Source organism: Cuculus canorus, chromosome 6 (assembly GCF_017976375.1).
Source record: "Cuculus canorus isolate bCucCan1 chromosome 6, bCucCan1.pri, whole genome shotgun sequence".
NCBI lineage: Eukaryota > Metazoa > Chordata > Aves > Cuculiformes > Cuculidae > Cuculus > Cuculus canorus.
The window spans coordinates 21,427,368-21,453,902 of record NC_071406.1 but is presented as its reverse complement, the minus strand read 5'-3'; the positions used below and the strand labels follow the sequence as shown (position 1 = coordinate 21,453,902).

General features: G+C 39.3%; 2 protein-coding genes across 5 annotated transcripts in view; one reads left to right on the top strand and one right to left on the bottom strand.

The window, feature by feature from the left end:
- Positions 1 to 3,571: 3,571 nt before the first annotated feature.
- On the bottom strand, positions 3,572 to 17,686 carry LOC104054618 (dehydrogenase/reductase SDR family member 9-like). The gene is made up of 5 exons (XM_054069771.1): positions 17,526 to 17,686; positions 6,018 to 6,275; positions 4,703 to 4,866; positions 3,874 to 4,047; positions 3,572 to 3,594 (listed from the first exon to the last, which is right to left on the bottom strand). The coding sequence occupies exons 1-5, from the start codon at positions 17,684 to 17,686 to the stop codon at positions 3,572 to 3,574; spliced, it is 780 nt and encodes a 259-aa protein (XP_053925746.1).
- ABCB11 (ATP binding cassette subfamily B member 11) overlaps positions 12,400 to 26,535 on the top strand; it is a 49,208-nt gene continuing 35,072 nt past the window's right edge. For 3 of the 4 annotated variants that reach the window (XM_009555563.2, XM_054070469.1, XM_054070471.1), the window contains exons 1-6: positions 12,400 to 12,520; positions 18,096 to 18,198; positions 22,156 to 22,177; positions 22,855 to 22,902; positions 22,998 to 23,046; positions 25,006 to 25,247. In XM_009555563.2, coding sequence (XP_009553858.2) covers positions 18,123 to 18,198; positions 22,156 to 22,177; positions 22,855 to 22,902; positions 22,998 to 23,046; positions 25,006 to 25,247 — 437 coding nt within the window. In that variant the 5' untranslated portion in view covers positions 12,400 to 12,520; positions 18,096 to 18,122. Of the gene's footprint in view, positions 12,521 to 18,095; positions 18,199 to 22,155; positions 22,178 to 22,854; positions 22,903 to 22,997; positions 23,047 to 24,712; positions 24,845 to 25,005; positions 25,248 to 26,535 lie in introns of those variants that run through there. The other variant, XM_054070470.1, reaches the window with a different exon arrangement.

Below are 26,535 nucleotides of genomic sequence, written 5' to 3'. Positions count from 1 at the left end.
GCCAAACCTTCAATACTGTGTTCAGTTTTGGGGCCTTCACTACAAGAAAGTCATTGAGGTGCTGAAGAATGTCCAGAGAAGGGCAACAAAGCTGATGAAGAGTCTAGAGAACGTCTTATGAGGAGTGGCTGAGGGAACGGTGACTCTTTAGTCTGGAGATGAGGAGGCTGAGGCTTATGACCCTCTACAGCTACCTGAAGGGAGGTTGTACTGCTGTGGATGTTGGTCTGTTCTCCTATGTGACTAGTGATAGGACAAGTGGAAATGTACTGAAGTTGCCCCAGGGGAGGTTTAGTTTGGAAATCAGGAAAAATTTCATTACTAAAAGAGTGGTGAAGCATTGGAACAGGCCGCCCAGGGAAGTGGTGGAGTAACCATCCCTGGGGATGTTAAAAAAGCACGGAGACATGGCACTTTGGGACATAGTTTAGTAGACATGGTGGTATTGAGTTGGACTTGCTGGTTGGACTTGATGATCTTGGAGGTCTTTTCCAACCTTAATGATTTTATTATTCTGTGAAGTAAAGGCTCAGATTCTACAGGCTGTGCGAACAAAAGCTCTGAAGTTTGCATGAGAAAAGAGTCTAACATATGACTGGTAGGCTGCTTGTTTATTTGCTACCTAGCCCAGAGTTTGGCAGGCATTCTGATTGAGCTCTGAGTGCTGTTGTTTAAACAGGTAAGCAGAACTCCTCTTCCCCACTCTTCACACCTCCGCATTCACAGCACTGTACAGTGCTGGATGCTGCAGAATCACAGAATCACAAGGTTGGAAAGGACCCATTGGATCATCGAGTCCAACCATTCCTAACACTCCCTAAACCATGTCCCTAAGCACTTCATCCACCCGTTCCTTAAACACCTCCAGGGAAGGTGACTCGACCACTTCCCTGGGCAGCCTCTGCCAGTGCCCAATGACTCTTACTGTGAAGAATTCTTTTCTGATGTCCAACCTGAACCTCCCCTGACGGAGCTTCAGGCCATTCCCTCTAGTCCTGTCCTCTGTCACTTGGGAGAAGAGGCCAGCTCCCTCCTCTCCACAACCTCCTTTCAGGTAGTTGTAGAGAGTAATAAAGTCTCCCCTCAGCCTCCTCTTCTTCAGGCTAAACAACCCCAGCTCTCTCAGCCGCTCCTTGTAAGTGAGAAGGCCTGGGCAAAGACCATTTTCAAGAGAAGGATCTATGAATAAGCTTTTGTGAAAACTGATTTGAAACTAACTGAATGGGGAGGAAACTAAAAGTGGAGAAACCAAGCAAGGTGGTAGGATGGACCTGGAACTGATCTGGCCCTGTTCAGTGCAGTGGACCACGGCAGTGATAGCCCATCCCAAACTGGCTGGTGACCCTTTTCTGTCTACTGCTTGCCAGGATCTGCAGAGTTGTTAGTTTATCCTGTGCTTGGTGGGCAGCTCTTCTCCCTCTAGTTTGTCTCCCTGCTCATTTTGGCTTGAACCTGGAAATTCTTGCTTCTTTTGCCACTCTGAGTGCCACACCATCCTCAGCCACCGTACTGGTTGTTACTGCACTTTCAGCCCTCTTGGAGCAGTCAGCTTGCTGGAGACTTGGGGAATTAGCAGGTGGCTGGTGGAGATTTCCTTTCCCATACAAGCCCAGCAGACTTGCGTGCTTGGCCTGCCTCATCCTGTCTATTCTGATTCAAATGATAGGCTCTACAGCATAGTTGAAATAATCACAAAACAGCACTCTGCCACTGTGCAAAACCTGTCGCAGGGGAATATTTCTATAGCAGTGTTGTGTCAGGAGTCCTGCTATTGTAGGTGGCGATACTTTGCCACACAAATGTAGGACAGAAAATCATAAAAGGAATTTCTCTACTGCTGATTTTTTTTTCTCAGCAAACTGCTTTTGAACTGTAGGAAATAATTCAGAAAGATGAATAGATTCTGCTATTCTGCTTAGCATCTTGGAAAACATTGAGTTGGTGAATTTTTCCAATACATTCCCTTTTCACAGGGGAAACTCTGACTTGCTCAGGACACAGCACTTGAGGGAACGTAATGGAAGAGAAACCACAAAAGCAAAATCTGAGCTCCATATATAACTTTCCCTTGGAGAGTTTGGCATATGACAGTTTTTCATCTGCAGGAAGGAGCGCATGACCATCTGATTTCCCATTGACCCCTTAGATATATCTCATAATGAGATCCCTGACTCCTAGGAATGGTGTGGGAATGTTACCCTGCTTGACACCCAACACTGGGAAGGAAATATGGTTCTCAAGTAAAAAGCAAGAAGCCAATGTCATTCCTGCTGGACAAGCGAAGGTTTTGAAACACACTTTTGTGTGCTGGCTTTAACAAGGTAACTGAAGCCAGGTCCCACAGGTGCTGTCCCCCCAGGGTGTTCTGACCTTGTGGAAGCCATGGGTGTGATAGGACAGATAGGACTCCTGAACAAGTCCTGTCTGGTCCCTAAAAACATATGTCTAAATATTCACCTACCTTGTGAGCAGCACAGATTTTGATAACCATAGCAGAGTACATTGTGGTTTGCTCTTTTCCAGAAGTCACCAGCTTTTGTTGCTGATGTCTGAGTAAATGAGGCATATGGTTCCAGGAGAGAAAATGCCAGCAGAATCTGGCCCTCCGTACAGTGAGAAGGAATACATTGAACAGCTGGTGTTTTTCCTGCACTTCTAATCGAAATAATATTTTTACAGCTACTGTGCTCTGTCCCAAATTCTGTTTGCATTTTCCTTTACATGTTAACCTTTACAGTGCTAGGGGCTCCCAGCAACTAACAGTATGCTTCTGGTCTGACAGGGTCTGAATTAAACCAGCTAAAGTGTAATTTCTAAATAAAAGGATCAGAGTAGGCGGTGCTATGTCATACTTTCTTTGTTTCCTTAATCACTTTTGGCTGACTAATCCTGGTGATGGGAAAAAAGCTTTAGCTTCTGGAAAGGCTCTGTGTGAAGTGTCACCAGGGCTGTCTGCTAAGTTCAGAGAGCAAGATTCACATCCCTCACGCCCGATGCTGCCTGCTCTGCAGGAGCCAAGAATTTCACTGACTGGGGTGGACTGATTTCTTCCCAAGAAATCTAAAAGCTCATGCAGATTGGGATGGGGAAGTTACTAGCTCACCAGAAGCCACACAGCAGCCTTCAGATTAAATGTTAAATAAAGAAAATTTGGTTTTCTGTCACTTTTATTGACAGGAAATTGGTTTTAAAATCAAATCTACTACAGGAATGCCATCAATATGTCACTAAGCGTAGCCAGTTTAGAGGTATTCACCTCAAACCTACTCTAGAAGGAATAAATTTTTCAGATAACTGAGGTAAAAATTAAATGACTCCACTAAAGCCAACCACACTTCATTTGGCCTCAAATTGAATAGGAGCACTGCTAAAGCAAGCAATTTCAGGCAGAGAATTTTGTGTCCTTCTTAGATTATATTGCAAAAGTTCACTTCTCCCAGAGGAAGGGCATGTTACCATTCCCTCCTTTGCCTGAGATAGCTGAACTCTTCTTGCTGTAGGGACTTAAAGCCCCATTCCATATTTTTCTGGGATATTTTTGTCTTATGGATCTTTGTGAAAACTGGAGCCTTCAAGCTTTCTCAAACTGAGCACCTTAAAGGTGGAGAAACTAAAAAATCACAGTAATTCCTGAAAGTTTAATAGTTGCTTCGTTCTTTCTGGTTTACACTTTAAAAATGAAATAACATCATTTTTTTTTAGCAGATAATGGAGAAACAGATATATTTCTTATAGGTACAGGGAATGTGTTTGTATTTCATATATAGTTTGTATCATGTTGATATAAAGGACAGATCTTATAGAATCGGTCCTGTCGGTGATGGGGGATATATTGGTAAATATTTACTTTGCATGGCAAGCTGCAAGCTCTACCCTGTTCCGCTGCTGGCATTCTTGAGAGGGGATTCCAAAGCAACTTGGCATCCTGCAAAACAACGTAATGGGCACGTGGGTGGAGGCCTGTTAGGGCATGGTCCAGGCACTGAGCAACTGGTGAAATATCCTTGTTAAGACAGATCTTGGTCAGCTTTTCTTTCTTTTCTGCATCTGTGAAGCTCAAAAAAAGAAGATCATTTAGGTGACTTTTAACTCTTCCTATGATGCTGATCTGTGCAATTTCACCAAAGAATTGTTATTTCTTCTTCTTCCCTACATATGAATTTGTAGCATTTTCTGAGGACCAAGCCCCCATCTGTAATGACTTTGTAATATTGTTGACTTGACCTGAAGAATGGTCCAGTTACCCTTAATTGTGGAACAGTCATGGCAAACCTGAGCTTTATATGGTCTTGGGACAGACAACCAGATTGACAGCAGCTTAGAATAGATGTAACTATGTAAGTGGCAAAGTGATACAGAAATGCTGTAGTTGTAGATAAGTCTCTTGTAAGGAAATCGCTTTGTTGAAAGTTGTGAAACACAAATGAAAGAAGAAATCTGGGGGACAAGAAAAGTCCAAGTGTCAAAAGATAAGCATCCGCTGTTCAAGCAGGCTTAGCAGGTGTCTGTCAGACAGTTCCTGAATGGCTGCATCAGCACTGGGGGTAGCAGAAGCAAAGGGGATTGATCCCTATCTGATTACTAAATAAACAAACAATAATGACAGAAAAACACATTGAGCACATTGATTATATCATCGGATAGAAGGTTTTCTGTTTGGGAGTTTGCTTGTTTTGATACAAATGTCTGGAAATTGCCTCACCTTTCTGAAAATACTCCTCTCCATATTGCTTTATAATGTCAGAGAGGAGCATATTCCAAATAAACTCCTTCTCTTTCATAATCTTTGCTGGATTGGTTAATGGTGTTTTGAACAGTCCAGGTTGAATACAACAAACCTTAACTCCAAAAGCTTTCATATCTCTCCTGCAAAGTCAGTGCAATGATTTAATCGCATTAGGCATTGTTATTAGTGCTGTGGGATTTTCTTCCATAATAACACTCTTATTTCTGTCCTTACATGGCACACCAGCACACAAATACTGTGAATTTTCAGCGTGTTTTCGCTAAAAGAAAGAGGGATGAACTGTCTTGCCTGCTTCTACAGAGTGAGAACGTGCTTGGGCAGTGACAGCGCAGTGGCTGCCATAGTGTGTTTGCCATGTTACTTCACCTTGCAATGGCTCATTAGTTAACTGACTCGTCTGCAGGGCTGACTGGTTGCCTAAACCACAGAATCATAGAATAGTTGGGGTTGGAAGGGACTTTAAAGATCATCTAGTTCAAACCCTTCTGCCATGGGCAGGGAAATGCAGGTATGTAGAGCCATTTTGCACGTCTCAGGGAATCACGAGCTCTGGCTGATGCTCCAGATTGTTACGGTTCCTTCTGGCCCCATCTGATATCTGTCAGCTCCTTTTTAGTGCCTTGGTATGTAAAATGGCAGTGTATATTGCTCCTTGTCTGTGTTATAAAAAGAAGCCACGGTGGTCCCCAGGACTGGTTTGCTGTGCTCTCTAGATCTCTCTGATGTTTGGTGTAATTAAGCAAAGATACTTTAAAGAACAAAGCTTAGACAAAAGTTACTACTATGCAATAACTCATGCTATGGATTTTTTTTCTGACTGGGCAGCTGCTGTAAATTTCTAGGAGCACTTTTAAATTAGGAAAATGACATTTATCTTGCCAATATGTCTCAGTTCCCTTGGGTGGAATTTTCCTTGCAATAAGGCCTCTGTGCACACTAAGATAGGTTAGTCATGGATCTATAAGACTAAAAACTATGCCACAGTAATACTTGAGGACAACTTGTGTGCCGAGCAAGCTTTGTACCTTAGTCGTCAAAAGTGGCATAATCTATGTTGATCAAAGACACTTTTAAGAAGACTTAGTCCTAAGTGTCCGGTGTTTTTCAATTTTATACCAAGTGCCAGAACAGTAAATCTTCTTTTCTGATAGAAGAATAGAAGAAACCTTCTAGAATAGAAGAAACCTTCTATTCTGCATGTGCCAGTTTTTAGTTAGTATATGAGCCTTATGGAAAAAACAAAAGTCTTTCCTCATAGTGAGTGTTATACCTTAAGCTGTAATTAAATCCTTCCACCCCAAACTTTGAAGGAAAATAGCCTCTACCACTGAATGCTAGGCAACCTCCAATACTGGATACATTTATTATCCTTCCCTTTGCTTTTTTTATCAAGGGAAGCATATTTATTGTAACATTTATGAGTACAATTAAGTTAAGTTCAATTGGTTGTCTGAAATGCTCAATATCCAGCCAGTCTGTAGGAGCTGGTGGCCCTATAATTCCAGCATTATTGAGAAGTCCCCAGAGACTTGCAGGGAAAAAAAGAAGGTCAGGAAGCAAGTTTTCACCTAGTATGCCAGAATAATTGAACTGGGTGAGACCGTAGAAAATCAGTGACAAACCAAGAGGGCAATAAAAATTTGGAGAAATTGCCCTCCATTACCACCATAGAGAGGCAATGCCAAGAAAGAGTAATGCATAGGAAAGCATTTTTACTGAAGTCTTCTGGGCATGTTCTTCTGGAAAAAAAAAAAAAAGCTGCTAGTTTTTAAAGGACTGATGATTGATTGACTTTTTTTCTTCTTTTCTTGAGTTGTCTAGCTGCAGCTTTTCAGAGAAGCAGGCACAATTCAGAGCATCGGTCTCCTTGTGCTAAAACAAACAACAATCCTTCCCTGAGCAGAAATGAGAACTGGTTACAATGAATAATGCATACAAGGCTATGGCTGCCAGGTTAGTAAGCTCCCATTGAGCACATCTGGGAGAAACGCTGACTAGAAGAGAGTAGCAAAAATGAAATATTTGCATGGAAACCAACTGAAATGTCTTAAGTTAGTGTCAGTTCATAGAAAATTAGAGAATTAAGACTGGGGAGAGCTGGCAACAAGAGTTCAAGCAAGAACAGCAGGACCCAGAATCTTTCTTGGTGCTGTGGATACTTAAGCAATGCTAGACAGGAAAAATTGTTTACTTTGTCTTACTAAGACCTATAGTTGTCAGTACCAAACTCTCAACAAAGAGGGCAGTTAAGTACTGCCTCTTTGCCTCTCAAGAAATACATTCCCACCAGCTAGGCTGTGGGACTGTGCGTGTGGTCCCTGAGCCTGGGAAGGAAGGTGCAGGTCGGAGCACTTTATCTGCCAGAGCAAAGCTCAGGCAGTGTGGCAACATCGATACTGTGAAATATGTTTAGGAAGAGTCTGCATATCTGAGATTATACTCCAACCGACTTAACAGTGAATTTATAAGTAACTATTGATGACTGATGAAATTCCACTTAAAGAAAACAGTCTAGTTATACTTTTTCAGGAGCACTCATGACCTGGAAAACAGGAGATGCCTAATGCAATTGACCAAAAAATAATTATAAATAGACTTAAAGGAGTTCAGATGTTTCTAGCGACTGCTTACAGACAATCCATCTTGGCAGGGTGAGATACAATGAAGTTGCATTTACTATTACCAACTTCTGCTCTGGAAAAAATTAATTTGAAAAGTAATTACAAACACTTGACAGGTTCTTAACATCGTAATAGGAACAGGAACACTACTTTTAATTTCTGCAAGTTGCATTGCTTTGCTCTGACATGGGAAGTTCAATGTATCTCCATTTTTATTGCAAGCCCTGTGGCAGCTCATGGTGGTTGTTTATATAAATATGTATGCTGGTGAAATAAGAATTCTGGTGGCTGGAAGTTACCCGGGGTTTTGCAAAAGTTGCCGTGCAGAGGTACTAGTTATTGTTACTTAACTTCCTCTGCAGTATCAGCAGTGAAGGAAGTATGAAGAAGTGATTAGGTGACTGCCCTCCTCATGTTATATTTCCTGGTCCGTTTGCAGACTCCATGCCGCATTTGGCTTTCCTTGTCCTGCAATCCTTCTAAAAATTGCCGTTCTCACAATTACACTTCTTGCTCTGCCTGGAGTTGCCATATTCCTTTGGCAGCAGCTGACTGACAGTTTGGTAAGTCCCTGTCTGTTACCCATCAGAGCCAGGGACAGGTGTGCTCCCAGAGGCTGTGTGCAGACTTGCCCTCCTTGGCATGAAGACACCTTTTTCACGCCAACTTGTCCTCCCACCCCTGCCTGCCCCTGCCCTCAGCCATGCCAGACGGCTGCTCCTCACGCATGCCTCAGCCTCAGCAGGGTCTGGCCATGGCGGCCCAGGGATGGAAAACATTTGAGAAGAGCCCCTCTAAAGAATGAGACAGAACTGTGTTTCATCGTGCCCTATGTCAACTATAAAGTAGATATAAAGTATTACTAGTAAATTAACAAAAACAAACCAGAGTTTTGGCCTGCTCTGTAACGTGATCAATATATAAAATCAAAACCCAGTGTAGGAAGGCTGAGGGAAAAGGTCTGCTTTTGCCACGGCAGTCAGCATGGGACTTGGGACAATCAGGGTTAACTTCTGGTCCCTGTGAATTTTAATCAGTGGGTTGGTGGGACTTTCTATCAAATTCTTAAAGCGCTGAAATTGCAAGGTTTTCAGCCAGAGTGCTTTGTACAGGTTGTATTTCCAACTCCAGCCTGCAAGGGAGACTGACTTATCCAGCACCTGCTCACAGTGCCCCGGCTTTGCAATGCAAAGATCTACCTCTGATTTTTATAGGGACCAGAAACCAAAAAAACAACAAAACCGAAGGGCTAATCAAGAAAAAAGTGTGTTCTTTCTGTAGCCAGAAAGAACTTCAGTCGGAAGCCACAAAGCGATGGCATTCAAGAGTTGTTGGGAAAGCAGAAGCACAGGGGACAGGTAGCTCACATGGATGTGTCATCTTCTGAGAGGAACAGGCAAAGTGACTGTGGGGCGGCTGCCCGGAGGGTGGGGCAGGCAGGCACTCTTGGACATGTCTTTTTGAAATAATTTTTTAATTTTAACATGTTACATCACTTAATTTTGATATAGATGTTATAGTTAACATTTAAAATGTACAGGTTTGGGTTTTTTTTAGAAGTGTTGTTGCTATCTCTACTATTTTTACTTACACAACTGTTAAGAATGGAGAAAAAATCCTTACCAGCTGCCAGACTTGGGTAGGATCAACAGGATAAGTAAGTGCATGTCCTGCTTCTGGTATTTCCAATAGCATATGGTGAGAGGCTAACTATAGAAACAAGGCAAGTAACCAGTGCTAAGTCCCTTGCTGCCTACCTCCCTGCTGGACACACTCCAGATGGTATTTTGCAGTTTCAGTTTTGTTCACAGCAAATTTCTTGGTCACAGCGTGGTTTTGTGACCAAGAAATAAATATACCATGACTTATTGTCTCTGATCATGATTTGACCATGGGAGAAGAAAGTTTGTTCCTTTCTTTGTGTTAGCCTCACACCTGGAGATATCTTCTTCCTACAATCACCTGCTTAGACTTTTTACTTTCCATAAAAAGAGAAAGTCACAGAAACGTCCCCATTGTGCCCAGAAGGTTTCACTTCACTGTAAGGAAATGATCTGCTATTCCCCTTTTCAATATGAAGAAATGTAGTTTTGCAAAAAAAGGAAATGGACTTCTCGTCAGCAAACAGCTTTTTGCTTGCAGCAAAAATGATAACACTCAGCCATCAAAAGAGGAAGCCTTGCTCTTAGGTGCAAAAAGGAGGTTCCTGTGTAGGAAACTTGCTAAAGATCTCTGGAAGGGACAGTAATTTTTCAAAAGTCATGCTGGGTTGAAGGAAATAGTGTACATATACACCTCGTGGGATTGATATAATTCTATTTTTAATACTGTAAATCCCAAATAAGTAACCTCACTGTAAATTTCACTTCGCATTGTACAATGTCAATGCTAACTCATGTTTGTGTAACTGCTGTGGTGCCAAGAAAAGGATGAAGACACAGCACACAGGTACATGCCACCCTAACTGTGTGTGTGGACTGAGCTTTCTTGCAGATTCCTGTTCCTCCAGTCTCCGTGCTGATCGGAGTCACACAGAGAAGCATGTTCTCTGCCAGCTCAGTTTTGTTGGTTTTGTCCTCTAGATACCTTATTAACTGTGATAATTTTTTTAGATGAATTTCATAAACAGTATTTAACAAGTGACACTCCAAGAACAGATGTGGAAGTCATCTGCCTAATAATTCAAGTTGCAAACTGTCTACTTTATTTCAAATGTTTCTTGTCTTAAATCAGGGTACCAAAAGAGAGATGTATCTTGCTTTTCTTTAGAGTTCGCTTTACTTACACTCTCGCAATATTTAGGTGGAAAAATTGTGACATCACGTGGAGCAAAATAACAAAAAAACTCGGGAGTAATAAAGGGTTTCAAAGGATCAGAGAACAAGAAGATAAAGCATTATGCAGAATATCATTATGATATCAAGCATTATGATATCAAGCATTATGATATCAAGCTCTGCCTTACGCTTCTGACACTCTGAGGTGCTGTCACTGTAAGTGGGACAGTTAAAATGGGAATTACATTCAAGTGAAAAATCCACTGTCTGGCTTTTTGTGCCTAGAACCACTCTATGCTAGCTACAGAATAAATTTGGCTATGAATAGTTAAAAAATAAATTAATGAAATATAAGAGCTGTCTGCTCAGTGCCTTGTGTAAGGCAAGAAAGTCCAGACTGCTTAGTTGTGTACAGACTTTAGCGCAAATTACTGAAACAAACTGATCATCTGGAATCTCAGCCTGCAGTGGCAGATGGAGTCTATTTGCCCGGTAGAAAACCATGGCCACCTACTCCTCCATAGCAGTGAGCATTCAGGGCAAAATTTCTGGCTATCTTTAGGAAGATTTGGAAGCATTTTATTTGCTTACTCCTAGTAGATGTTGTCAATACTGGAATAAAGATTAATAGGTTATAGATTACAGCTTCAAGCTGAGGACTCCTGTGCCAAAAGAGCATGTGAGCTTTAATTGGTTTTGGCAAGTTTTTCTACTAGCAGCTGCAAAAGGGGAAGGTGACTATGGGAGTTTTTTCCAAATCAGAGTGCTTTATGTTCTCCACTTTGGTCTACACAGAGAGATGTTTTTTCAGCAAAGATTCATTTTATGGCCTATGTTGTAAAGTCAGCTAAGAATTTATTAATCTTCAGGATTATTTGTAAGCATGAGTTGAGAGAAGTGGAGGTTTAGAAGGAAGCAGAGCCCTTCAAAAACGCTAAGTTAGCCTGCGGTCTCAGCTCCGATTCATCACTGCCTTCATCTGCTTCATTAGTTGTGTGAAACAAGCTCTGCCCACACTTTCTGAATGCTTAGATGAGCAAAGTCTGAAAGTGAAAAGACTGCAGTAATTTATGTAAAGTTAAAATTATATCCTGCCTCTGGCAAGCCAAGCCTTGTCTGGCTGGACTTCCTTGCATGCGAGGTGTGAGCTCTGCTTCATACCTTGAAAAGCAAAGGCATCGCACGACCTTTCGCCACGTTGCTCTTGAAGAAGCTGTGAGGAGAGAACAAAGCAAAGCAGGATTCTGCTCCACCATATAATTTTTCTTCCAGCCTTTCCACTCTTGTGTCCTCTGCTACAAGTAACTACATTTTTATCTCTGGCTCTACATAGTGGACGATGATTAGCGCTGTGACATTATCTCAGACAATGTTGTTCTCAGAGCTATGCTGTGTGCATTAGTATAGATATAGAGTTCTTTTTGTTGAGAAAATGGGACAGTACAGCAGGTTTGTGTTTGATTATGCTGTTACTGTGGACACAGAAATGATGCTAAACAATGATAATGGAGTTCTGCTTAGCTACATGTAATTGTGGTGCACTTTTGTGCATGAAGCTTTATCATGGAAAATTTAAGAGTGCAGAAGACTTGAAGAGAGCTAATACACATTACCTTTCTGTCTTGTCCTGTCAGCCAGGGCTCTGTGTAGTGAGAACTCATTTCAGAGGGGAACGATCTGTGCTTGTCATTTCCCTCTAAACTCTGTGGTGACATTGGCTGAGGTTATAGCATTGTCCTCACCCATGTCCCTTATTGAAAATTCCATGGAGGGCTCATCTCCATGAGAATTCACTACTACTGGATTTTAAAATCTTAATTTTAAAGAAAGAATGGTAAAATAGTACAAGCCACAGGGATATGAACAAGCTACGGTTTAGAAAACAAAGCTTTTGAGCAGGTTTTTAATCTGAGTTTAGTTTAATCGCTGAACTGATTGTCATATTATTCAGCTGCTGTTGCTATTTATTGCAGGGGTGGTAGTGTACACTGATTTATTGCATGGCTAATGAAATAATTCTATAGTCATGCTGATAAAATAATGCTAGAATAATCTCTGTACATTCATTGTAGGCACCTTTTTTCCAGAGAACCTCCTGGTATCCTCATGTATAATTGCTTTCCAAGTACCCTGACTTTATGTTGTGAGATTACATTAGTCAAATTTAAACCCTCCATTAGATGTCAATGAACTGTGACCATTGTGACCGCGTGGTTATTGACCCAGGTGCAAACAGCCAATGCCCAGTTTAAAGACTCAGTGCTGACAAATGGGTTACAATAATGAAAACATAATGTGAAATTGGGTGTTTCACTGATTAATTGAACAGGATCCTTGTAATGTGCTCTATGATACATGATTTTTGACAGCCACAGGTAAGTTACAAATCTATCACGTTTAATGTTTAAGAGTTAACTGATAAAGCTTCTGAACTAAAAGGTACCTATATTTTTCCTTCAGAACAATTTAAACTAAATGCTAAATGCCCTTTGCATAGTTAGTGGTTTTGATTTGTGGTTTTGTTTTCTTTTTTGAATAGAACTGTTTGAAGAACAAGGCTTTCAAGTTCCATTTTGAAGCAAAATGTCTTTTTCTATCTATGCTATCATTAATATCTGAGGAACCTTGTTTTAAATAAAAATGAAGGATGGTGCTTTCAGGGCCAATTTTCATCGTTCCCCCCACCTCCCCTCTTTGTATTAAATAAAGATCTGATGGGAATGGAGATGTGATTCGATAAATATTTCAAAGCACTTTGGATCAGGTCCTAATGTTACTTCATTCTATAGGATATGTACCTTTGCTAGCATTTTCCGAGGAAATGTTGTCTAAATCTGTATTTTGCGTTCCTTAAAAATTTTTATTTATCAAAAATCCAGCGGCCATACCTTAACTGGTTAGAGTAAAATGCTAGTTCACCTTAGTGCAGTTTCTGAGGTATTCTCTGCCCCTAGTTTGTATTTTGCGCACAGGGGTAGATGGGATGACCTAATGCCTTCTATTATCTCTGATTTCTGTTATCTAAATGATTTTTAATGCAAACAATAGCAACAGTATTTTCAAGATATTGTAAGTGATTCTCCATTAAACATTCAGACCCTGAGGAAGATTATTTAATATCCTAGTACAGCATGCTAATCTGCTATGCTAATCTGCTGTATTAAACTGTTTAAATCAGCTAATGAATGATGCATGCAGAACAGGAGAGTATGCAGATAGTGCTTGGTGTGTTGAGCTACAGAAAATATGGGAAAAATGTATTTCCTTTAAAAAATATAGGACAGTCACAATTTATTGGAAGAGTGACGTAATTGCAGCAAGTTTAGCTCTAGCAAGTATTCATAACTAGAATCCTTATTCAAGTCTATAAGTCACTGTAGGGGTTTTTTTTCCCACTTTTTCTATTATTCAAAATTGCATCAACATTCAGGCTTAAAAATATTGGTTGCAAAATACATTTCATAGCGTTATAATTCAATGTCAGAATAAGCGCTGAAATACGAATTCCCAGCATGATGTTCTATACTGGCATTTAAAGGACAGATTGATTTTTATATTCCTTTACAGAATTTTTATAGATGTTATGATTGCAAAGTCAAATGATAAATAGCTGAAAGAGAATAGGCAGAGAGTGGTTTTGCGTTACTTTTGCCTTCTTGGTCAATTTGCAGTATAACATGATCCATTATCTTTCTGAAGCAGAAATGCAATGGGGATGGTTTTTTAACTACTTCATAGCTTTTCACTGGGAGCCACATTCAGCAGTATGGTTCAAATGGTTTATATCACTTAATTTAGATAGGCTTAAACTCCGTGAAGTTGCAAAGTATTACACAGAATCACAGAATCACAGAATCACTAGGTTGGAAAGGACCCATTGGATCATCGAGTCCAACCATTCCTAACACTCCCTAAACCATGTCCCTCAGCACTTCATCCACCCGTTCCTTAACACCTCCAGGGAAGGCGACTCCACCCCCTCCCTGGGCAGCCTCTGCCAGTACCCAATGACTCTTACTGTGAAGAATTTTTTTCTGATATCCAACCTGAACCTCCCCTGACGGTATTTTAAAGATGCTGGAACATGTGTATAAAAAATGCCCTTTACGTTTATCTTGATAGCAGAACAGGCAGGAACATCACTTCTTTACTCCAGCAGAACATGTTTTCATAGTCCAGGGGACATTTCAATTACACTAATTTAAGTGTAAAATCAGTAGTTTGTCTGTTAGCTCAACTTCATTTATACAGTTCTGTTAATTGTGTGCTAAACAGTGCAAGGCAGTTAGGACTAGAAGTAGAAGATAATGACGGCTTTATGTTTAAAGACAAATTGCTAGTAAAATTACCATTGTTGTGAACTGATTTCTGCAGAAGAAAATATGAGTGTACGCTTGCAGTTGGTATCTTCTTGGTGTTGTTAGTTCTGCCAATGATGTTTTAAGCATTTGAAACAAAAATCTGAAAAACTTTAACAAAGATACAAACGTTGTGATTTGATTGTTTTTCTCTCACTGATGGCTTTCTTTGAAATTTCTTCTTCTTTTTTATCTATGTCTTTCCTAAAAACATAGAGTTAAGGTAAAAAAACTGTCCAGCCTTAGGCCAATTGTATCTTTAAATTATATTTTCCTTACAACCACATCCCTGTGAAGGGCTCCCCAGCCTGTGCTACCACTGTCAAACTTCTTTGTAAACAGAGCAAAAATGTCTGTGTTTTCAGATCTGTAGCTCCAACCTCACAACTGAATTGACTTATTAAAAAGTGTCTTGAGAATCACTGACAAAACTGTCAAAAATGAGCTGGCTGAGAAACACATTTTTTCTTAATAAACTTCTGGAATTTTAGGTTGATTCTAACAAACAGTTTTTTGAAATCTTCTGTTTCAGGCTATTTCAATCAATCAGGCACAGCAAAAGATAGGAGGGAAGGAGCAGAATAAGCTTTGTGTTTTCATTGAAGAAGTGAGTGAATTTTTTCCCAAATTGGGGAAAGTCAACACTCTCATCTTCTGTGAAATCATAGTCTCAAGGCACCTAAAGCTGCCAGGATTATATGCTTGCCTTTTTGGGAAGCTATGTTTATTTCAGTATAAACTGAATCATGTCAGCCGGAAATTAAGCTCTTGTTAAATCCTTTTCCATATGCTTGATGCAAATCCAGCTGTAGTTAAGTTTAATGATTTGCAGATAGGTCCCATGTGAGACAGTGATAGGTATATGATGCTTTCCTTCCTTTCTGGTCGGAAGCAGGTATTACATGCTTTCTCTGTTACATGAAAAGGCAGAAAGAGAACATCGAAATATGCACATGGTAGAGACTTTAACTAAGGAAGTACCGTAACTTGTTCAGCCTATTTGCCATCTGTCTGAGATAATGGAAAAATTACAGTTAAGATTGTAATTTTCTTCACTTTATATGGGGATGAATAAAAACTCCTGTGATTTTATGTTTTGACTATTCTAGTCCTGGCCAAACATTTCACTACTGCGGTGGTGACTTGGCTTTAGACATTTACTTAAGGAGAGAATCTGGGTCACAGAAAGTGGGTCAGAATTTACTGATTGGTGGATGAATAAACCATCTCTGCTCACCAGAAAGTTTTCAGCAAGAAAAACTACATCCATAGAGTAGCAATCAATAAACCAGTGTCCAACTGAATTGATGCATTGAATGAAGCCCTGCAGAAGTCTGTCTTGTTTCTGGTATAATGCAGTAATAATGATAGAGATGTAGATTACACAATGAGGAATACACTTATTAAATTTGATCATGACAGGGAGGACAGACAGCAGATATGTTGGAACACGACTAGAAAGCAAAATTCCTTCAACAAACACTTAGAATGGGCTGAAGTATGCCAGGGGTTATTAAATGGACAATTGCAGGCAGGAGTAATCAACAGTGAAAATATAGTTTGTAAAGCAACTGGCTCTGTAGCAAATTTTTTGCAAAAAATGAGTGGCTTCTGTGGATTGCAAACAGAATGTGAATCAACAATATGATACTCCTGTTAAAAAAACAAATGTCATACTGGATTGCAACAGGAATATAATCCGTTAAATCCTTTGCTCTGTGTTGGTAAAGTTGGCGCTGTTGTGCTGTTATGCATTCATTATTTCAAGGAAGATATGGTAGAATCTGGAAGAGACAAGTGGAAGTTGTCAGAGATTTAGGAATTACACCTTACAAAGGAAATTTGAATGAGTTGCTTTATTCATCTGAAACCTTTCTAGTATTATTTAAATACATACAGCCGATTTACAAGGTGGAAATGAATTGTTATATTCCATATCCTTGTTGCAATGTACAAGAAGTAAGGTGCTTAAATTATACCAAGTAAGATTCAGAACTAGACTTTAGGATGAAACATTTTAGCAATAAGGATAATGAAACACTAATTGCTTCTGTAGTTCTTCAGGCATCTTTGATAAACATTCATTAAAATGAGACATGAATAAATTAACTTTGCCTTGGATGTTTAGAATTAATCAAGAGACTTTGGTCTTTCCAGCCTGACTTACTGATTCAGGGATGTGCTAGGGTTGTGCATGTAAAATTCAGGAGAAAAGGTTAAAAAAGACAAGGGCTTGGCTGGGAGTAAACTGTTCTTGAAAGGCAGTTTGAAGGGAAACGTAACAAAAATGAAAGGTTGGGACTTTATGGGAGGTGATATTATTAAAATTCACACATACAGCCTGAACCACTGTACTGGTTCCTATTATGTTGCTCCATTTCAATCTAGGAATGGGTGTATTTCCTTCACCCTTTGGTAATTTCAGAGGCAAACTGCTTCTCACCCCTTCGCACTTGTAAGGAATGGCAGCTAATCACACAGCTGTTGCCAGTACAAAGGGGTTGGGCAGATTTAATACTATTAGCAGAAAAGAAGTGGTTCCTTTAGAGAGCTAAATAGGGAAACACTCACCTGGCTGGGAGGTTGGGTGGTGTAGCACAAATAATCTCTGGGAATGTGTCTTTTATATAAAATATGTCTGTTATTTGTGTAGAAGATGTTAAAGTATTGATATATGAATGTATCAGAGGTTATGAGAGATTTATACAGAAGTATAAACATACAAATAAACATACATACAAATATTGATGTTTAGAGACTGGAATAAGGTATTGTAACTATGCTTTGGGATGCACTACATTAAACAAAGGTGGAGATGGCTTTGTTTATGAAGGCCATGTTCTGAGGAGGGCTTTTGCAGAGGTTTTCCCCAGGTACCACCTTGGATGGCAGGTCTGCCTGGCCCAAACTAGCCCTACCAGCAGGTTTTGTCTCTCAGAAGTGCTTTCTAAAACAAAAAGGTGTTAATTTTGTCTCCTTATTCTTGCTCATGTATGGTGTCTGCTTGGTGCGTCAGTGTGACCAGTAAGGAATAAGCCTCTCCAGAGAAGCAGGTCTGCAGGGTAACTCGTCCCAGCCGAAAGCTGTGGGAGTACAGCTGGTGGTGGTGATGCCACAGATATTGGTGTGACCCTGGGATACTCCCCCGGCCACCCCATTTGTCACCTGGCTGCTCCCCATCATGGTCCCGCTGCCCACTGCCAGCCAGGATGGCACAAGGCAGCTCTCCTGCCAGCTGCTCCCTCATAACTGAGACAGGATCTGTTATGTTAACATCTCAGTCCATAACCTACGGATGTCACCTGCACAAAAACCAGTTCTTTATTTTAATTCAGGCTGTTTGCAGTGGGGCAGGAGGTCTTGCACTGAAGGGTGACTTGGGCTCATTTCTCTGAGATGTTCTTTTACTCCGTAGTTTCACTGTGGCTGGGACATATATTCTATTATAACTTGTGCTGTAATCAGTGGAATTGCCCCGCATTAATGAGGGCAAAACTGAGGTAAGCAGGAATTTAATGTAATACTGTTATATATTCACAGACAAACATATGCTGATACACTTTTTCCTGCTCCCTCTCCTCTTTCTCTTCAGGATTTCTGATTTAAGTAACTAATCATCATGGCTGACCCTGTTGTTCTGCGTAGCATCAAGAAGCTGGGGAACGATAACTATGTTTTTGACTTGGATGGCAAAGGTAAGAAGTTCATTCTTCAGTCAGCTTTTTGTTTTATAAAGCATATAAAGTAGATGGTGAGTGGTCTAAGTGGAGCAAGTAGGTGCTTTTGAGTGGGCTCTGAACAAAACACAGCTTGATGGGGAGGGATAATTTTTTTACCTTGGGTTCTCTGTTTTTGTTTTTTTTTTTAATTCATTAGATGTATTATTAGAACAATCAGACTGGATAGGGATAAAGACTATGCCCTTTTATTTCACTTGAAATAGTGACAGAATACATCCAGACATTAATCAAACTTTTTTAAGACCTTATGGCTGATTTTTCATAAGAGAGCCCTCTTCAAGCCTCTCTGCTATATAGCAGCACAATGTCCTAGGTATAACTTGATCTGTGGTATCTGGTGTCATTTTTAAAGTTTGATAGTTGCCAACTGATGCTTAGTCTGTATTTCAAATCTAGTGTCATCCATTGTTTGGGTTTGGGATTTCCTTCCCATCTTTATCTGTAATAAGATGTCTCATAGAACCGTGGGCTTGACAGTGGAGTCTGAACACATTTGGAGTATTCAATTTAAGCTTGGACTAAGCCAAGGCTTGATTGTGGTAGTCTTTGTAGAGACTGATACCTGCAAACATAAAAGCAGCTGTTCTGTTAGAGTGCATGTGCTTTTTTTGCTCTGACATTAGAAACTCAACAAGATCTTCATATGCAAAAAGTGTTATGTTCTTACTTTCTGTCCCTCTGTGTTGGCCAGGTAATTACTTTTGGTTTTAGTCAGCCTCATCAAAGCTCTTTCCCTTTGCTGAAATTATTCTTCTAGACTAGATAATCTCCTATTCAACAGTTTCAAAGGTCTTTTTTTTTTTTTATTAGGAACTTCAAATCTATTGTTAGAGCTAGTAAGAACATAGGGTAGGAAATTATTCCCTGAGTAGCTGGAATGTGTTTTTAAAATCAAAGTTGGCACGTTAGATTCTGCAGCTGATTTAAAAATCTGCAACACAGCTGCAGCAACCCCAGTTCTAAGAAACCAATGGGAAAGAAACCAATGGGAAAGAAACCAATGTGAATGTTTTCTGAAAGTCTGCTCAATCCCCAGTATATTGTTACCCCAGCACACTAATCTGCATCCTGCTGGAATGGGCGGCCATCCGCATGCTGAAGAGAAGCAGATCTTTCTGCTCCCCTCCCTGCAGTGTTTTGTTTTGGTTTTCTTTTAAAAACTTCTCACTTAGGCTGCTAACTAAAGGCAGTTTCAATGGATGGGGCACTGTGGGCTCTAATGTTGGTGGAGAGTGGGCAGGAAGGATGACAAAGGGGAGTGAATAAAAAAATAATGTCCTTGTAATTCTGGGACAGAAAACTGTTCCTTTTTTCCAGCCACTGAGTTAGAAATCCCAGATTGCCCAGATTTATCTAGCTGTTTTGGGGGGTTGTATTTTGTCTGCTCGTTTGTCTTACATACTTGTTGCTTTTTACTTATTATGTCACTTTGGCAAAAGACTTTTTATTGGGACCAAAGCTATTCCTTTTTTTTCACAGTCTGTTTCTTTTTTTCACCTATTAAGTGAGTCTGCTTCTGGTTTCTCACTTTCCTTGTAAATACTTAATGTAGTGAGTAGTTGTTGAACTACAAAAGCACCTTTCCCAAAGCAAACTTCATTGCTTTAAGACCTTATTGGCATTCTGCTAATTGATCTCTTCTGCTCTGTAATCTTCAGTGAGGTTTGTTTCAATAACAATTTTTTGTACATATTAGTAAGAATTAGCTCTCTCTGGAGCAACCCTTGAACATCACATCTGTAGGTCTAGTTAAGAGTCAACTTTAGCTGGAAGACTTTTGTGTATAATTTTTCATCACATGAATCAAGATTTCCTTAGGTTTAACTTCCGCTGTGTTCTCACAATACCAGTAAAAACTCAAATTCTTGACAATGTTCTTCAGCTTTTCATCAATTCTGTGCCTTTTTTAAATTGTAAAATTACATTCTTAAATGCCTTAATTCCTCTTTAATATTTTTTTAAACATTCAAAAATTACTACAGCTTTTTCCCCTTTGGGATTAATAAACTCTTTCATCTTTCTTACATTTTTTTTTTCCTTTTCTATAAAAACTGTATTCTGTCCTCTTTTTCTACTTTTTCAATTGTAGCTGTGTGAACTGTGACTCATCTGTTTCTTTCAAATTAAGCATAGGTAAGCGTAGGTAACATCATTCCAAATTCTCCTCCTGCTTAACTGCTGGCCCACAAGAGGTGGCCTGCAGCTCCTCGCACTCTTGAATAGCATTCATATACTCTTGCTTCCCTCCTCAAGTTCACAGATTAGAGTTTCTTCACCTTTGGAGAGTGCTTATTTTGCTCTCTAAATTGACATGACTCAGAAAGCTATTTCACCAGACTTTTTTGTTCCTCTCATTCTCCTCCCAGGAGCCAAATCATTCTGTTTATGCAAAACACTTTGCATTACCAGCCTGCAGAGGTTGTCTAAACCTTAACTTTTCTGATAAACCCTAGAGAATCTTCTAGGAATGTTTTCAAACCACTACAGCTGGTACTAGCCAGACTTGAAAAAGCTGGAAATAGATTTTTCTCTTTCCTTGACAACTGACTCTTTTCTAACGCAAAGATTTTCTAACACAAGTGATTCTTTGTTATAATAATTTTATAAATTAGAACCTTCCTAGAAAATGTCTGGGATTCTTGGGATACACGTGTTCTCATTGAAAGAATCTTTTCTTTTTAACATCCCCAGGTAACAAACAGAGCAGAATAAAGCCAATGGAGTCATTGTTAGCTAAAGCCAAATAAAGTTATCTTATTAACACCAAAAAGGAGATATAATCATCTGTTCCCTCGGTCCCAAACTCAGATATCTTCCATTTAACATTGTTGTCTTGGGACATGCAAAATCCTGAAGGCAGAGTAAAATACTTCTTCACTTGGGTAGGAAAATGATGGAGGCAAAATTTGTGGTTGCAGTGACTTCTCTGCACCCTCTGTGAACTGTGCTGAAAAGTTTCTCTGTGTTTGCTCTGTGAGACAGGCCTGTGCATGCTCAGTGTTGTGTACTAGAAGTGAAGAAAGGAAGGTACTGCTTGAAAAGCATACCATGGTTCTGAACCTGAGCTGCAAAGTGCATCGTAGATGAGCAGGGTGCATATGCTCAGTGCTCTTAGATTATCCAAATTGTGCTGTATCCATAACCCCAGCTCTTTATTCATTGTCATCCCAAGTGATGCTCAGCAAATATTTTCTACATCAGTTCTTATGATGACACTTCTTTGAAGCCCCTGCCAAGATGAGCTATGCTTTGAGTATGCTGTCTTTAACAACATCTCTTCAAAGGGAGTTAAATTCAGATCTGTTCTGGTGACTAAGGAGTTGCCCTGCAGCCTAATTCTATCTTGTAGTATAATTCTATTTCTCTAAACTATGGTTCCTTAGAAAGCATCCCAAGAACAGACATCCATGTGACAAGTTCATCTTGCCCTCCAGGGACACAGCTGCATCTTTTCCACAGGATTTGCAGTCTCTAAGTTGTTGGAAGGCGAGTGTGAAGAGCTACTGCTTCTCCTTTCAGGGGTCAGGCATGAACTGCCAGTAGAGTAGTATTCCTTGATGAGACAATGTTCAAGAGAACTACTTGAATATTAGCAAACGTTTTGCAACAAAAATGAGTTGAGCTTTGGTGAAAGTCCTGAATAATGCATTTAGTGAAAAGCACTTTGTCTTCTGGGGGATTGAAAATTTGAGATGACTTCTTCAAGAATAAGCAGGCATAAATTGATATAGACTTACTGAGGAGTTTTTGGACCCATGTCAGTTTGTGTCCCTGCTTGGGTGTATCAGTGGGAATAATGCTTATAATTCAGGAATGATCAGGTCCCGTGGGATTTTGTTTCACATATCTACAGAAGATAATGTGCTATAACGATAAGTATTAACTAGACTGTGCCTTTATTTTCCCTAACAGGCAACGGCTTCAAGAAATCAGAGTAAGTTATGCACACAAACAGAACAATCAAAATTTCTAGGAATATTCAAAGAAGTTAATGCCATTGGATCATATTGATGCATTTATAGAATATCTAGTATTTAATGAAAGCTGTTTTCTAACTGTGTTATTTGATACAACAGGTACTGTTAGATCAAACCATTCATAGAAAACTTTAAAAATATAAAATAATGGCAGCAAAATGAGGTGCAACTACCCCTTTCGATTTCAACTAATTGTACAGAATAGCAACACATTATGGGAGCACTGAAAAAAAACTGTATGGTAGGGTGAGAGATTCTACTGCCAATACAAACACGCAGACAGTATAACAGGGAATAAGAACACAACATTTCTCTGTCTTAAAGAAAGGACTAGCAAACAGTCTGGATTGTATGTTTTTCTCTAACTGACCTCAAATAACCCACAATCAACATTGAAGCAACAGTGTTTTTGACAAGCTGCTTATGAAACAAAGCATAAACCTCCAGATCATTTTAACCTCCATTCTAGTCCCCGTCTTAAATTTAGAACTATCAAATCACTGATTCCAAAGAAATCTGAAAGAAACAACTACTCTCTTAAAATTTTGGGCAAAATATCTCAAATAAAATGTAAATTGAGATAAGTAACCAGGAGAATAACAAAAAATAAAGTAAAATCTTATCTTTTTGCTAGGAACTTCTATACGTATGAAGAAACTTCTATAGAGAAGAAAAGTGAAAAGTGAGTTAAGTTCAATTCTGTGTACTATCTTTGCATATAGAACGAAATGTGTACTAAGATACAAGTTTATAATTTTATGTTTTCTGTTTTTGAAGGTCATCAGAAAAGAAAGGAAACAATGTTCGTGTTGGCTTCTTTCAGCTGGTAATGAAAACAATGGCTATAAATTTTTCATGTGTATTGTGCTGTTGAATAAGTGACACTAATCCATACAGTTGTTTTGGGAAATAACTGAAACTAAGCCAAACTTTTAAGCACTAAAACATTTAGCACTAAATACTGCCATTAAAGTGAATGGGAATTTAATAGAACTCTTTGTCATTTTGTCACCTTGGTATTGATTATCGATATTGTGTCATGCTTGTCTATTAAACAACCTACAGGTAGATATGGGCAAAAGAGTTAAGATGCACAGCAGGGATCTAGATGACCTTGGTTCATTCTTATTTTTACCAAAATATTCCTGTGTGATATTTGGCAGATAATTTACCTCCCTTGTAATTGTTCCATGGTTATTAGAAGATTTGGTAATTATAGAAACCTGGAAATGCAGAATGCTGTGTGTTATGTCTCACCTTTGATGGGTCTCAGAATCCCATAGGGTGCATCTAAATTTTAAAATTAATGTAATAGATAGACTCCTAACCTGGCAGCATGCACCTAAGAGATTTTATTACTTCTGTTTTACACGTAGTCTAGGCAATTAGCCTTGTAACGTATCCAAATTAATATGGTCTTGACTGTAGTACTGTGGTAGTCCAGTTACATCCATGTGGCCCGTATTCTAACTGGCTAAGTATCTCAGCTCTTAGCTGGGTGGAGAGAACAGTCTGTCCACGTAAATGGCTACGTCTGTCAAGTAGAAGAGTTTGAATTCTTGAATTCTCTATCCTGTTTCATGCAGATGTTTAACTTCTAAAGTGCAATTGGTAAACACAGTATGTCTGCATCAGTTGTGCTGAGAGATTAGATATCGCATACTATGTATGTTCTATGTGTTGTTTGGTTTTGATTTGTTTTTTCTTTTCTTAATCAAGGGAATTTCTAGACTATTTATGAGCATGATTTGCAAAACAGTGATAGTGCTGCAGTTTTCTTCTAATGTTTCCTGTAGAAAGATCTTTTATTTATTTCCCTTTTATGTAAACTGATTTGTTTTTCCCTTTGTCTTGTCTCTGGTCTACTGTCCCTTTTCTATATTTCCTCCAAATTCCCACACTTTCTTCTCTTAGACACCGCATAGCACCTACAGAACCTTGATAGGTTCTTCAGCAGGCTATGATTCCTCTTTACACTCCTATTTATATATATATATATATAAAAAAATATATATATATAAAAAATATATATAGATACTGACACTCCATATGGACAGTTTGATCTATATATTTATGCATGACTTAAACGTGAGAATCGGACTTCACACAATCATGACAAAGGTAACCTAAGTTGCTGTATCTTAGCTGAGTACCCAGCTGCATGTGTGCATGCTCTTGTCCCATGGTAAATGTAAGGTAATAGGACTTAGCTCAATTATTTTTCCTGTTGCATACAATGTCGCATTTGTATACATTTCTCCCAGATTAAAGCCAATACATTTTAGGATATTTATTATGAGAACTTGCTCCAAGACATTTAGTTGTCTTTCTACCACAGCACCCCAGACTTTTGAGAAATTGGCTGACTCTATTCAGAGGCTCTGCATAGTGACCTAAGGCTTTTTCATCCCTTTCCTCTCCTTCCATCCCCACAAGAAATCTGCAAAGCAAACTATATACATTAATTATAAGTACTATTCTTATACTTTTAGCCAGTTTCTGGAATGAGGAAAATGTAGAATGGTGTTGAGCTATTAATGTCATATGATAATACATTCATCCACGTGGTCAACTACTGTCAACTAAAAGGAAGCTCATAACAATTTATGAAGCTCTAATCACAGGTATATTTAGACTAGATTTGTCTCCTTTCTGTACTGAAGAAAATTCTGAAATTTAAAGAGAATGATTTTGTATCTGATCCACCTAATAAATGATTTAACAGTATACAATCAACATGAAGACTGCCTCTCAGAGAAGACCATATTTTTTTCTGTGTTTTTAGTTTCGATTTTCTTCATCTATGGAAATTTTCATGATGGCTGTTGGTAGTTTCTGTGCTATTGTTCATGGAGCAGCCCAGCCAGCTGTTTTGCTTGTGTTTGGTGCAATGGCAGACACATTTATTGAATATGACATTGAAATGCAAGAGCTTAAAGACCCAGGCAAGATATGTGTAAATAACACCATAGTGTGGATTAATGGTAGTATCCACCAGAATGAAAAGAATGCCACAATAAAATGTGGGTAAGTAGTAAATGTATTTGTTTCTTTGCTTTGTTATTATGACTTATATTGCTAATGAAGGTATTGCTAGTGAAGGTCTACTTCAGCCTTTAAACCTTACATTTTCTATCCATAAGGCAGAAAAGGGACATGGTTCTTGTTATGGAGTCCTGTTTCTGAGCTGGAGATGTTACCTGGAGGAAGATAGGGTCAGCTGGAGTCTTGGTCTTTCAGCTATAGATGTCAGCAAGGATATTCTTCGATGATGATTATTCTGATAATGGATGTATCTATTACACATCTGAGTTCATTAAACAGTTTTCTTTGATGCCACTGTAGGTAACAATGACTTCTTGTCATTTTGGTTAGGATTTAGGTACCTATATGTGCCTGCTGGCTTCTGAGCAAGTTAGCTAAACTTTAATCAGTGAAGAGAAATGAATGCTTCTAGGATGCAATTCATCTTAGCTTATGGGAGATGTCTAAGGCAGGTCATATGAACCGCCCTATGAGAGTGCTCGCTCCTTTCCATTAACTATAGTAAATGGAATCCAGATGATTCATTCATATACATCTATCTGTCAAAGCCATATTTGAACCTGTAACCTTCCCTAAGGCTCATTTTTCAGTGCATCATTCCAAGAGTATTCTAATCTCTGAGTGACATCTAATTAGGTATTTAATTAGAATTAAAGTTACTTGTCTAAAGGGCTCTGAAATTCAGGGCACATGGGAAGCGATTCCTAGATGTTGATGACTGAGCCCGAACGACTTGCTCCAGGCTGTCCAAACCAGCCCCCCAGGTGGGGCTGGCAGATAGAATACAGGATTTGCTGCAGACCTCTGTTCCTCTGGAGCAGCAACTACAGGCATGTCAGGGTAAATTAAGGCATTAAAAATGGTACTGGATATCTGTGTTAGGCCCCTAAGCTGCTTGTATGATTGGTTTTTTTGCAATAGACCATGTCAGTTCCATAGTGTTCTCTTTTGGCTTAAAATTTCAGCGTACCAAATTCTGGATAAACAGGATAAAATTTGCTGTCTACAGGATGTTTTAAAGAAATTCTCTAAAAGCTTAACCAATAACATCCTGAAATGCCAGTTTCAAAGTAATCTAAATGCAATAGCAGCGCCTCAGTCCCCTTCACTGGTATTAGGAGAAATTTAATATTCCTATTTGAGCTAAAAGAAAGGATTGTTCCAGAAGAGCAAGCTTACAGTGCAAAGTAATACTTGGACTGACTTCAGCAGCCCTCATTTGTCCCCGTAAAACGCTGTTCAAATCTCAGTCTTAGTTGGTATAATGGCA